Source organism: Hipposideros armiger, unplaced genomic scaffold (genome assembly GCF_001890085.2).
Source record: "Hipposideros armiger isolate ML-2016 unplaced genomic scaffold, ASM189008v1 scaffold_55, whole genome shotgun sequence".
Lineage (NCBI taxonomy): Eukaryota > Metazoa > Chordata > Mammalia > Chiroptera > Hipposideridae > Hipposideros > Hipposideros armiger.
The window spans coordinates 4,110,634-4,125,175 of record NW_017731405.1 but is presented as its reverse complement, the minus strand read 5'-3'; the positions used below and the strand labels follow the sequence as shown (position 1 = coordinate 4,125,175).

Sequence of the window (14,542 nt, the reverse complement as noted above, 5' to 3'; positions counted from 1 at the left end):
CTTAACCATCGCGCCACTCGGCTGGCCCCCTCTTATTTCTTAATTTGTTCCCTATTAAGGAGGGGAAATTCCAACATCTACTAACTGTATTCCATTTGCTAGAATAAGTCTGATCAACACAGTCTATACAAAACTACTGAATAAGAAATTGCCTTTCAAATTTTTGCTGTTATTTCTTGTCTAAAATGCCCTCACCACACCTTTGTCACACCTTGTTTCCATTTCCAGACATAGTTCAAATGCTTCTCCTCTATGTAAAATAATCTAATTATTTCAGAACAGAGAGATCTCTTTCTTTTCCAACTTTTCTCCACTACTCCTCTGCACTCTTCATTCAATTATCAGATGGAGCCAAGTCAATATCCTCTTTCCCCAACTAATGTTTTAGCTTGGAGGCAGTGCTATTAAACATCTTTTTATCTTTAGCATAGTGCCTTAGGCATGAGGTACCGTAATCTAAAATTTAATGCTGCTGCTGCTTTTCAATCCATCTCTGAATCTCTTGGTCCTTGCTCTTATTCTGTGTCTTGAGTTTAGGTGTGTGAACAAGTTTAGCTGACCAATCTCCAAATATTTAAAAAAGGTACAGTGTGAGAGAAAGGATAATCAATGAGGTATAGACCAAAGAGGGGAATACAAAATGATATCTGGGCACAACGTTTATTATAATAAAAAAGAGAGAGAGAAATATCCAAAATAAGAGCCATCAGCTAATTGTGACCTATTCATATCTATAAACTATAAAACATTACTTTCTTCATGGCCTAGGGTAAACACAATGGTTTATGCATAGATTTGATTAATAAAGAAATTATGTAAAAGCTAAACCACGGAAGCAAAAGGACATTTTATTTTTCAATATCTGGTGCTTCTTTGATCATATGTAATTTGTTTAAAAGTAATTTAAAAGCTATCCTTATTCACATCAATAGCAATGACTGTAAGAGAGCTGCAATTAGTAACCTATAACATTTCACTGGAAATTACCTTCATTTCTCCTTCTTCTACAACCAACTGCCAGTTGGCATCTCCACCTACATCCTGTAATGAATAAGTCATGTGGTTCTGCACCATCTCTTCAACCTTGAAAAGAAAAATAAAGCTGTAAGAATCCATCTCCAATGAACAGCTATGATATAATCTCTAAAACAGAATGGTATTGTTTACTTCAGTTCATAAATGATGTTCTTAGAAAGCTGAGCAACCAAATGCACAAACGTTAGTAGATTTTATATAGTGTTAAAGAGTTTAGTCCGCATTCCAGGTATCATATCTAGGTTAGTGACAGGAGGGAGAAATGTGGGGAAGGAAGATGCTTCATATACTGGGCCTAATGTGTAGCCAAGTGACCAAAATAAGCATTTTCTGGAAAAAAAATTATTTTTTTATCTTAAGATGCTTCCTTACAGAGATGATGTCTTAAAGCATAAAATCATGGGACACTAGGGTAAAAAGATCACAAAGAGACCATCTAGTCCAGTGTTCCTATATTTAAGACTACAGAGGTATTAGCTTGTATACAAGATTTCTCTACAAAAAAGTAACAAAACTTTTGTTATTTCATCAATAAACTTCTCTTTTATCATGAATATAAGCCAAGTTAAAAAATAATCAACTTCCTCATTTATTTGATTCCAATTTCATTGTTCTAAATTCTTTTAGGGACAATGCTAATATTCATGTATGCAAACATTTACAAATAATCACCTTTTAGTTCATTCTTTTAAAATTTCTAACTAACTTTCTCTTACTGAAATTTAAATGCAAACTCTGCTTTTAACTATCAAATTACCCCTACACATCTTATATAAATAAATAAAGTTGAATATTTCACACTCCCAGAATCCTCAATCAGATTTATTGGTAAGGTTTCATGTGAGTGTTCTTTGCAGTTTCTTAGTTTGAAATGAGTTTTTAAAACAGAACTGAAGTGATAAAAAGATTGTCTCTGAAAGAACTGGATCCTTTACCATCTACGTAAAACACTTTCTCTAAGCTCTATTTTCTAAACTTTTACTCATAATTTTATGTAATAAATACATTAGAGAAGGTGGAAAAGAGTTGGAAAATATGTATATTTCAATTAAAAAATTTATTCCTAAGTTTACTTATTTTTCATAAATACTAGCACGTTCTTTAGGGATACAGAACAAGAACCAGGTTTACACATATTTTGAAATAAATACTTTAAATACAACATTAATGGTTTGGGGGCAGAAAGTCTTAAAATTATAAGTTTTCTACACAAAAGGATGTTATGTTACTGTGATATGTACTTCTGCTACTACAAGTTTTCTGGATCTCAGGATGCATTTTTGGTTACTGAAAATAGGTATGACTTTAAATGTCTCCTTAATTGACAATTATCACAAAAAAGGTTTTTGATAAAAATGCTTATGCTGAGATTCTACAAGTTATTTTTGTATTAAATAAACACTAACATAAAGTTTATTTCTTTATTCATAATCATCAGAACAATGTGAATGGTGTTGGGTTACAGACTTGAGTGAAAATATAAAATGTGACTAATAGTACAGTCTATAATTTTATAAACCCAGGTTAGAAAACTTCAGGGGACGCCTGGAAAAACCTGTGTGCTGCTATAATTTTGAACTTTTAGAGGGTTAAGGATGATTAATGTGAGATTCTGAGTTATAAACACATTTAAAATGTATCTCATTTCCCAAAGAGGAAAAACAATGAAAGGTCCGGTTAGTATTCATAAGTTAAAAACAAAAACAAAAACAAGTAGCACTATCTTGATTCATTTGTCAGTGTCACCTTGTGGTTTGGAGAAATTTTTACCCTTTTCAGATCCCAAGGTCTTAAAAATCTTAGGATCTGAATATGTACTTTTTAGGTTGGACTGGGAGTGCAGAACACCTATATTTACTATGAGGTTAGAGGCAGAAAGAAATGCTTCCCCAAAATAAGCCCTACTTTTAATGGATTACTTGTGAAAAAAAGACCATGAAGGATTTTATTCTGTTAAAACACAGACAGAATTCTGTTCAACAAAATTTTAGTGCCATTTAGGCATTTTTGTTGTAAAGTATACAGGTAATTGTATTTTTGATTGGGAGATTATTCCCGACTTAGTTATTTCAAACATTTGAAAAATAAGAAGGTGCTTTTGATTTGTATTTTTGTCCAAAAGAAACCAGATTCCACAAATATAAATTGATAGGAGGTAAAATAAGTTAAGACAATGTACAGTAAGCACATTTAACATCATTTTTCTAGACAGATGAAAGAAATTATATTCCTATCACAGTTATCACTGCACCTATGGAAGTTTTCAGTCTTCTGCTTTTATTTACTTCCTTGACTTTAGAGGGCTTGAAAAAGTCCAACAAAGAAACACACAAGATCTATTCAGTGCTCTGCTTGTAGGAGATTATAGGAAACTGAAGAATTACTCAATTACTGTAGTAATAATCTCTGCAAAGCCTTCATCATTGAATCTTTATCCAGTATGGGGTCTTCCTCCAGGTAATAACATTAAGGTCAACAAGAGAGATGATACAGGCAAAATCTTACTATAATGAATTTTATGTTCACTGCAATAAAATACGAAGTAGCCAATCTTACCACAGGAGTAGTGACCTGGGCATTTGTAACCACAGACACTTCAGGTCTAACCTAATGATCCATTTACTGTTTTCAGTTATGACTCTGTATATCAAATTAAGTGGGAAACAAGGGACCATTAAGTTGGATGATAAAAATAAACACAAGCTAAATTTACCATTTTATTAGGTTCAAAATCTGATATACTAGGAAATAATGTTACTAGTAACACCTGCTATTACTTGAAAAAAAAAAAGCAAAGCAGGTTTTCCCTGCTTTAATAGTATTTGCAATTAGACTAAGCATAATTTCGGAATCATGCCGTTGATGTTTTTGGACCTAGACCTGAAAATGATGCGCTGACACACACAGCATCTTCATATTAAATGAACTATAAAAAAATGGAGATAAAACACATTTGAAATAAGAAGTGATGGCACTCTAATTATAACCTTTGCTTTCACCTCACATTTGAATCATTCAGGATGCTATTTTAGGAGGTTGTCTAATTGGATTTTTCTAACCTTATTAATACAGAAACTAAAAAAAAAATTGCCCTTTGATGGCACAACAGAATTGTAACGAACAAAATTCTACTGAACAAAAATAAATATAGGAGGGCTCAAACACAGCTCAGGTCTCTTTCTCTTACACATGTGAAAGGAATACAGCTATGCTTATTATTAGAGTCACAGAGTCATAGAGATTTGTTGTTTAGAATAATTAATAACAAATTATCAGTGTACTGTTAACCCAAAAGAAAAATGGCCAAGGATATGAATAGTCAATTCACAGAAGAAATGTAAACAGTCAAGAAGCAAAAATACCACCTTTAGTGTATCAATCAGATCGGCAAAAATAAACTGAATTATAATATGCAGTGTCAGTATGGCAAAGGAGAACTGACCTGGGAATGTAGCTGGTTCAGCTTTTCTAATGAACAGTTTAGTAATCCAAATAAAAAAACTTAGGGCTTCGTCCTAACAATTCTACTTCTAGGAATATATTTTAAGGAAATAATTGAATAAGTGTACAAAGATGTATATATAAAGATGCTATACATACAAAGACGCCCAGGTAGTACTATTTATAATAGACACAAACTGAAAGAAACGAAATGTTCAACATTAGGTGAGTAGGTAAACTCGGTATACATATATCAGAAAGTACATATAAGGAGGTCAAGACCTGTATTTACTGATGAGAAGATGAACCTAATTATAATATGCTTTAAAAAAAAAAAAGCTGGTTAGAAAACAGTATATACAGAATTATCTAGTTTGGTAGGGAAAGAGAACTAAGGTGTGTGTATTTACCAATATGTGCCTGATTTTTTTATATGCATGAGAATATTAATAGTGATGTAGTATTTTAATTTTATTTACTTTCTAGTTCTGCTCTAATTAGCATGTATACAATAAAAATGGAGGGGTGAAATAATTACCACAACAATGTGTTACTATGGACATAAAGTGGTAAAGAGCTTTGCACAGAATTGTTTTTGTAATGATGCTCACCATAGATTAACCTGCAGGTGTATTACCCACACTAATTTTTTTTTCCCAGCTGAGGATTTTTTTCTCTTTGATCTTTGAGGTGACGTCTTTAGATGGTAACTGTGTTACGCAAATAACCCAAAAGATCCATTTATAAATCCAAGTCCTTTCTACTTTCTGTATAATTTGATTTAGAGCTACTTCATTCCTAGTATCTGCCCATCAAACAGATTTATGATTTGCTACTTGTTTCCTAGTAGATTGACATATTTTATTTGAAGTTATTTTCAAGGTAGCTCTCAGTTCTATTTAATTATCCTACCTAATCAGTATTATGAATGATTTCAACAATAACAAAGCAGTCATGAGCCAAGATTTGTACACAGATGTCAAAGCCAGATTAATTGTTAAACGCCAGAGCCCAAATATTCTAATAACAACAAATATTTTAGCAAGGACAATTAATAATTGAAGACTTAAATGTTATTTTGCTTCTCGTTTGCCTCTTTTGCCATATAACAGTATAATAATCAAAAGTTAAAACAGAATCTGATCAAGCACAGCATCACATATTAGGAAAAAAACCCACCAGAAAGACTTTTCCTAACTTGTATACATGAGTTACACAAAAAATTAGGTAAAGAAAAGTAAGCTACTATTCAGCACAACTCTTGTAAAAATCTGGGCACCTGCTTCACAGTGATATAATCACCTGTACTTGAAGGCTTTCAGCTGTTTTAGCTACAGCTAGGGCCCAGGTCTGGGTTCTGAAGCCCTGATTCCTAGGTACCTATTAGTTTAGTTAGTGGCTTTATAGTCTTTTCTTGCTCTCATTACATTTTCTTCATTTATGGCCTATGTGTTCCTATATTTTAAGGAAAAATACTGACCAGTACTGATGGGTTTTAGTTTGTCTGTTATTTTACTATTTTAATGCAAGGTGGAACATGGCAGAATAAACAAAAGTCTCCCAGTAGTCTCTAGTTTTATCACTAGTTTATTGTAAATACGACTCACTTTTTAAAAAGCATATATAAATGGATGAGCAAAAGGTAAAAAATATTGTTAATAAGTTTAGCTATAGGTGATTTCTGATAAATTAATTCATATCTTACTCAAAAATGTTTAAGGAGAAAAAAGCTGCAAAAGTCAGAAAAACAATCTGATTCTTATATTTATTTTCTTCTTTATTGCATAAAAACTAATGTAAATTTTATTCATATGTGTAAACTAACAGAAATTTGTTTTAAATTATGACTTTTTAAATTTTTTTATTTTTACTTTTTTTTAGTTGAGCCATTCTGCCACCTGTTGGCAGCTCAGTGGTAGCTCAGCTCGGGCCGGGACTCTAACTGCTGTTGCTCAAAGCTCACACTCTTGAGCGAGTTCTTAACCAACTGAGCCACTCGGCCGGCCATAAATTATGACTTTTAAACACTTTCATTTGAATACTGAGAGAAAAAAAATGACAGATCATTTTGATCAGCTCAAAGAAATTATGTTATTATAATGTTAATGAAAGCTTACACTTACTGAACACTTACTACATGACAGGCCCTAGGTAGATCAGAGTCCTAGTTAGATAACAGAAGTGGAGCACAGAAGAGTTAAGAAAGTTGTTCAATATCATGCAGCTAACCAGGATTTAAACACAATCGCTTTCACTGGGAATTCAGGTCTTACGATAACATAATGCAATACAATAAAATGCAATCACTATGAAGATACAAAGTTGAATTGCAAAGATGTGAAGATAAAAAACCTTTTTTTCCAACTAATGCTGATGCTAAAATATATTCCTCCAAAGATGTTATTCTGAGGACAGAGACTGCAAGCATCCAGCTTCCTGTCTTAAATTCCTAAACTCTTACTGATGATGCCAATGCCAAATGACCAATTAAAATCAATTTCCATTGATTTAGCATAGGAACAGCAATATTAATTTATAATATCCAAGGATAATGTGCATAAGGAAAGTACAACCTGTTCAACATTATAATGGTAATGAGACAAATATTATTTAAAAAGTTATTTCCTGTTCACCTGAAACTAATATAAAATATTGAATGTCAACTGTAATTGAAAAATAAAAATAAAAAAGGATTAAAAAAATAAAGTTATTTCTCTGTTGAATATAATTATGAGATATTTTAAATTAGAAGTGAGACTGTTAAAACCTGCTTTTATGCTATAAAATATCCTGTAGACCATACCCTTCAAAATTGCTGAATCCTGTCTGAAGAAACAGATATTACACTATATTTAAAAACCAAGTACCTTCAAGTCCTATATGGCAAAATTCCAAGCTATTCACAGTAGAGGATACAAAGGGCACATGCAAGCCTGATAGAGGGACTATTTAGTAGACAAGGAAGGCCTTTTTAATGCTTTATTGTTGTTATTTAAAATTCAAAACCAAAACAAGTGGCCTAACCAAAAGATTTCTAGGAACTGGGAAAGCAGACTGAAATATAGCACAGAAAGACTCAAGTCGACTCTATACATTCATACAGTACCTGGGAGCTGAATCTGTGAACATCGTCAGAGGCACTGACTAGATCAATGGAAGACATGGAGGAAGAGCGACTATAGGGCTACCAGAGACAGACAAAGAAAAAACCAAGTAATCAGAACAAAGGCACAACAGAGCATTCAGTACCAACTTCCAAACACAAGATAAAGAAAGGGAAAACAAAGCACTATATGAAACAAGCTCAGCAGCAAGTGCTGACTTCATGCACCTATTATGTGTTATGCTCCAAAGTCTTTATAAAAAGAATGCAGTGCTTCCAATAATATAAAATAATACCAGTTAACCCCAAAGGAAAAAGAAATTTAATGTAACTGGCTATGCTTCTGGTTAACTATTTTGGACTAGTCACTCCCTATTCACCCCCAAGCTGCTTTTCCCCTTGAATAAAAAAAGCAAGAACATTATGTTCAGAAGACTTCTGTTTTGAAGGATGTATATGGAAGAAAACATAATATCAAAAAATCTCATTACTTAAATTCAAGAAAAGGGAGAAAATTTATACACGATAGTTCCATCAACAGCAAAGCACAATACAACATACACTTTCAGTAAACTCTGACATTAGCTTACCTTTTGGACAAATCTATGAGTCCCCACAGAAGAAAAGGCATCTCCAGATAGCATGGGTGTAGGCCAATGTAACCTGACCTTTTCGCTCTGTGACTAAGAAAACACATAATGTTAAAATAGGATGGTTTTTAAGTGTATTTTGCATCTAAAGAATGGATAATATAATCTGGAACTACCAACATTTAATTATGGAATACTTCAGTACTTATATTTGAATTATGAAACTACTCCTAAAAGATACAGGCCTTGCCAAATCCTGCCACTTACTTTACGCATCCCAATTTAATCTCTTTTGGACTCCATAGCTACCTTAGAACAGGAGTTATTGTTTTATTTTGCTCCTAGTCAGACTCTCCAATACTAGCATGGCATCATTTACCATGAATCAATGCTGATTTTCTTATCTGAACTCTGGTCAAATTATTGCAATCATTCTACCTCCTCAGGGTCCGGTAGGGCTGCATTATTTGAGCCAATATTCTTATTTGCTTCACTTGTGTTCCAAAAAAACATAACATGTATTCCTTTGTCTCCTTTCCTTAAAGGTATTCCGTCTTTATCCCATCGTCTCACTCCTGTTGCGCTACCACTTAACCTCTTTCTTCCTCCTCAGCTTGCCTAGTTTCTTCTCACTTATTCAAAAAATATTTACTAAATATAATGTACAAGAAACTCTGCTATGTTGTGTATATGCTCATTTTCTACCTATGCAGAAGATAACTGGTAATTCTTTTCAGCACTATCTGGACACAACTTCAAAGATCTTGTTTCTTACCACTTTATTGCAGATATCTTTTCTTGTTAATAAATGATGTAAAACAAATAATGTCAACTCAAAAAAATGTCACTAAAGAATACCTATGTAATGGCTGTGTTGTTGAGAGCCCTGTGCAATACCTACTGCATACAATGAAGGGAACAGTCTGAACTCTGGAACTGATTTCATGGATTACTGAAGCCTAATAACACCACAGCATTACCACACTGCAACCCTTTGTCATATTGGCATGTCTAGTCATTAGGCAAGGAAAGTCATGGTCTCTTTAACAATTTGCTTTGTAGAGTATCTACCAGAGTGTCAAAAACAGACTGAAATTAAATGAGTGGATAGCCCCATAAATATTTCTTTTTTTCTAAAGCTTATAGAAGATTTTATTGATTTTCTTCAACTCCGACTCAAACACCGTGTTGATATTCAGGAGAGTAGCATTTTAGAGTCAGAAGGGATGATCTGAATCATTTTGTCTAATTCTTTGTTTCAGATTAGAAAACCAAGGCCCAGAGAATTTAAGTAGTAAGTTTATAGATACATAGTCAGTGGCAAAACTAAGAATAAGAATGAAGTTGTCTTGATCTCACAGTTCACTACTCTTCTTATAACATATGTTAGATTAAAAAAAACCAACCAATCAACCACAGTGAAGGGGAAAAAACTCCTAAAAAAACCAAACACAATGATGCATAATACTTTCAGCATCAAAAATTAGAGCTCATTTAGGAATTGAAAGTTCCCACTCTTACTGAGTACTGTGTAATGTCTTTTAGGTATAAAAAAATGAGCAATAAGCTGTGTAAGTTGTATGACATGAACTTTTTATCACTGACTTAGGGAAAAAAATAATGAAAAATGAACATGAAACGCAGTCACTGTTGCAGGTGATTTACCCTCAGGTAGTTAGATCGGTAAATCGGCACAGTGGCCATGACTGCCTTAGCAATGACAGGGAATGAACATATCAATGTTTTTATGTAAGTTAATCTGTTGTATAAAACTGATAACATATGACTTATTTACCAAGTTGCTTTAAGTACTGAGAAAAGTAACAAAAATTCACCCGTAAGTACCATCTAGTGGTAATGCATGGTAACTGCATTGAAGGCAAAGGATCACATTAATCTTGAAATTAGAATTAAAGGATTTAAGAAATGCTTTCTTTCAGTTTCTACAGAAGCTAGGTATAACTCCTGTGAATTTAATTATGATAAAACACTGAGCAAAGTTAAAAGTGAGGAAGCAACTGAAGGTGAAGGTACTGAAAACATTAAAGGAGTTAATAAAAACTGGTACTAATGCAGAAGAAAAACAAATTCTTGGTCATACTCCTTTTATGTTTATATGGCACTTGGTGGTAAAGAGAAATTCAGAGACTGTTTTACTCAGAGTAAATTTATGCTTTATATTAATAGAATGTTAATAAAGTTGGATACTTCAAGGGGAAAAGGCAGAATCTTTTCATTTAATTTCATGCTTCCTTTAAATTATCATTGGTCTTCTTCCTCTTACTTGGAAATTGATCAATAAAGGAAGTGACTTAAAAATATTCTTCTACATATGTGACATAATGTAGACAGTTTATTTTCTAGGTCATCAGTTTCAAGATTTTCAAATTCTATTTATAGTATAACACACATGAAGGAATACCCAATATTATAATTTTTAATAGATATACCTGTTCTTCTATTTTATCTTGTCTGTCAAGAGCAGCTTCAACAGCATCAAAGAACTCTTCTTCATTAATTAGACTGTTTGGGCCTTCCTATTCAAACACATAGGAAAAAAAGCAGCTGATTTAAGAAAATGGAAAACACTGGTTACCCTGGCATCAATTTTAGAGGAAAGTTGAAGTGACTCAACAAACATTTATGAACCAGTTAGCACACTAGGTCACATTATAAAAAAGATGAGTAACTTAATGCTCTGTGCAGAATCATGAGTATAACAATTCACTCACTCAGTACTCATATACTTATTGTATACTGACCAACATTGTTAGGGAAATAATCTAGAGCAGGGAGTTAGTGAACTACGTCCCATGGGCAAAATCCAGTCCACTGCCTACTCTTGTATGACCTTTAAGCTAAGAATTTCATTTTTAAATGTTTGGAAAAAAAAGAAAAGAATATTTCATGACATGGGAATTATATAAAATGAAAACAAAGTTTTATTGGACTACAATCATGCTCATTTATTTATGTATTGTCTATGCCTGCTTTCATACTATAGTGGCAGAGCTGAATACTTGTAACCTGAGTACTTATCACAGAAACAACATAAATCTGCAGAAAGTAAGTACAAAGTTACAGAAGATCTATAGGCAATGAGAAGTACAGACAGGAGTTCAGAGGGGGATCTTCCTAAGCAAAGACAATTATTTCATGGAGAAAGAAAAGTTGAACTGACGCTTGAAAGCCTGGTTAGATGGCAAAGCAGTGGTTCTCAACTGCCTGGGGAACTTGTTAAAATGAAAATTCCCAGGCTCCCATACACAGAAATTACTTTTCAGCAGGTCTTCGGTGGAGCGAGGAATATGCATGTTTAATAAGTTCTCCAAGTGATTCTCACGCAAGTGGAAACTCGGCTGTATCAGGAAAGTATAAAGAACAATAGCAAAATGGGAACAAGCAAGGAATGTTCCTGCAGTGATAAAACAAATAAGTGGACTGTAAGTTGAATAGCTTCGTATTATGGTTAAAGTGGAGGCTGAAATGGTGGGCTTGGGTTTAAGGTTCCCTAAATTTTTAAATATACAAAATATGACACATGAATGATTGCTGGTCTGTCTGGAATCTTCCCAGTTAGGCTGATAACACCAAGTCATCTCTACTCCATGGAAAAGTATCTAGACACAACTGAGGGTCACACAGGAAGGGAGGGAGGAACTATGGTGTAATGCTCCTGTCATTTGGCACAGGCATATGAGAAATCTTGATTTATTGAAATAGTTATTTTTGGAGTTATGAGGACTCTCTCACAACCCATTTCAAACCAAACCAAACAAAACAAAATCTTTATTCAACTACAACATACATACAGAACAGTACCTATCTCAGTGAATTATCATTAAGTTCAGCATCTAATGACCAGCGGGATCATGATCTAGGACAGTAACAACACTCCAGAGGCATCTACCCTGCAGGATTCTCTTTATAAAGCTAAAACATTTCAGACACTAAAATGACAGCAGTTATCACTTTGGTATCTGTTGAAGTGAGAAAAATACAAAATATCCAAAATCTACTCTGCGCTCAAACATATTTTCTAATAATTTTTAAAACTCCATTGATCATAACCACATCTACCCTTTTAAAACTTATAATAGTCAATCCTACACAATCCTGTCAGTCTCAGCAGTCCACTAACTGGGAAATACAGCATTAAAAAATTCTACTTTTGGGTGGTGAGAACACAATGCAATATACGGATAATGTATAATAGAATTGTACACTTGAAACTTGTGCTATTAACCAGTGTCACTGAATTAAATTTAATTTTAAAATATTTGAATTTGACCAACGAAATGGGCTAAAAGACAGGTACATTTTTCCTTTGATCGAAAATCTGAGAGCAAACTAAAGTAATAGCAATGAAATTTCCTTTATTAAAAAACAACTTAAAAATAACCTGTTATCATGCTTACCAAGGAAAAGAGCTATTTATTGCTAAATCTATGGGATATTCCACAGTCTTGATCTTACTTGCCCTGTAAGCAATGTTTCTAATGACTCTCTTTGAAGAGATTGTTGCCCTTGGATTCCTGATTTCCCACTTTCTCTCTACTAAGCACTCTTCTTTGGGCTCCTGTGTAGGCTCACCCTCCTCTGCTTATCTCTTAAATGTGGGTGTTCTTTAGGGTTCCACACTTGCTCTTCCTCCAGCAATCTTACTCTTTTCTCAGCCTTCACTCACCGTCTGACGACACCCAGATTCACAGCCTGTCCATCGCTCTCCTAAGATTCTTACATCTAATAGTACACAGACCTCATTAGGTGACGGTCTCAACTCACAAGCAATACATCTTAAAGCCTGTTCTTCCCCTACCTCCACACCAATCTGATGAAGGCAGAAACCGGGCCTCTTCTTGGATTCCTCCCTTTCCCCCCATTCAATTACCACATCCTTCCATTCTACTTTCCAAATATCTAATTTGTCCATGTCTATTCCTACTGTCTTATCCTACTTTCGGCTATCTTCAATTCTCACTGTAATACTGGAAAAGTCTCCAAGCCCCTGTCACAACTGCCAATTTCAATCCATTCGCCTCACTGCAGCAAGTAAGAATGATTTTTCTAAAATGTAAATCTGAAAACTTCATTTGCTTAAAACCCATTTCTGAGGATCTGTACTGATTCTTGTAGATCTTTCTAGCCAGTCTTACCACCCCTTCCTCTAAGTGGGCTTCATGCTCCACAGATAAGTTCTTTCAGTTTCCCGGAGGCAAAAGACTCTTTTGCTTCTGGCCTCCAAATGTTTTCTTTCTTCTGAGCCCCTACAAGCAACAGTCTTTCTATTTCTAGGCTATTTGCCTGATTAAAATCTACTCAACCTATTCATTCTTAAGGTTTCAGCCAAGATGTTGTTTTCTTTGGGAAGCCATCTCTACCAGTGTTAAAAGTGTTTTATAACTTACATTATTCTATTTGCCTGTTACCTACTTTATATTTTTATTAGTATACAGTCAGGTGGGGCCCTCAGGCAGGATCCTTGTCTACCTGTTCCTTGCAATAGCCCCTATGCCTCACATAGTACCTTACATTATAATAAGTCTTAAGAAATGGATTTAAGATTATAAAGTAATTTCTGAGGCTACAGATGACAGAAACATTTAAATTAGTTCAATAATTAGATCATGACTGATTGATAAGAACCAAAATAAAGTCATATTTTGAATTTGCGTCTAAAATCCTTGCAAGTGTAGTACTGACACAATATAGATGGTTCAAAACTCTAAAAGGGAAATAATAATAAAAACAGGCCCTAGTTTATTTAAGAAATGTATATTTATCTTGATACCACAAGGAGTGGGCGAGAAAAAGGCTGAAGTACCCTCAACCATTTTCTTCATTAAGAGGGTGGTACATTTCAAATGAGTAGAAAAGGATGGCTTATTCAATACCACTAGAATAAAAGATTTCTACATTACACCATAATTTAAAAAAAATCCAGATATATTAACAATATATTTAGAACAGATCATTAAAAAAATAAACAGAAAATACAAATAATTATTTGAAGTAGAGAATACTTTTTTTAAGCATGGTACCAAATGTAGAGAGAAGTGTATCAAGAGACTGAGGGATTAATTACATGAAAGTATAAAATTTTTATATGGCAAAACCAATAATCAAAACACTTTTTTAAAAAAAGAAAAAAACAAAAACACTTTTAAAAAACTTTAAAAGGAAGAAAATAATTGAAAAATGAAAAGCCAATCCTACACATCTAAATCAATAGTGGGAAAACTGCCCCCAAAATCCTAAATAAGAAAAATGTCAAGGGACATATACAAGTGAGTCATTAAAGAAGACAAATAATCAATAAACATTTTTTTTTTTTTTTTAGCTGAGCCATCCTGCCGCCTGTTGGCAGCTCAGC

At 33.6% G+C, this 14,542-nt stretch overlaps 1 protein-coding gene across 3 annotated transcripts in view; it reads right to left on the bottom strand.

Annotated features, from left to right (window-relative positions):
- The window catches only part of CERT1 (ceramide transporter 1), a 102,945-nt gene that overhangs the window by 18,898 nt on the left and 69,505 nt on the right, over positions 1-14,542 (bottom strand). For 2 of the 3 annotated variants that reach the window (XM_019641038.1, XM_019641036.1), the window contains 4 exons: positions 10,620-10,706; positions 8,170-8,262; positions 7,583-7,660; positions 988-1,083 (listed from right to left, as the gene is read on the bottom strand). In XM_019641038.1, the coding sequence (XP_019496583.1) occupies positions 988-1,083; positions 7,583-7,660; positions 8,170-8,262; positions 10,620-10,706 (354 nt within the window). The remainder of the gene's footprint in view (positions 1-987; positions 1,084-7,582; positions 7,661-8,169; positions 8,263-10,619; positions 10,707-14,542) is intronic. The other variant, XM_019641037.1, reaches the window with a different exon arrangement.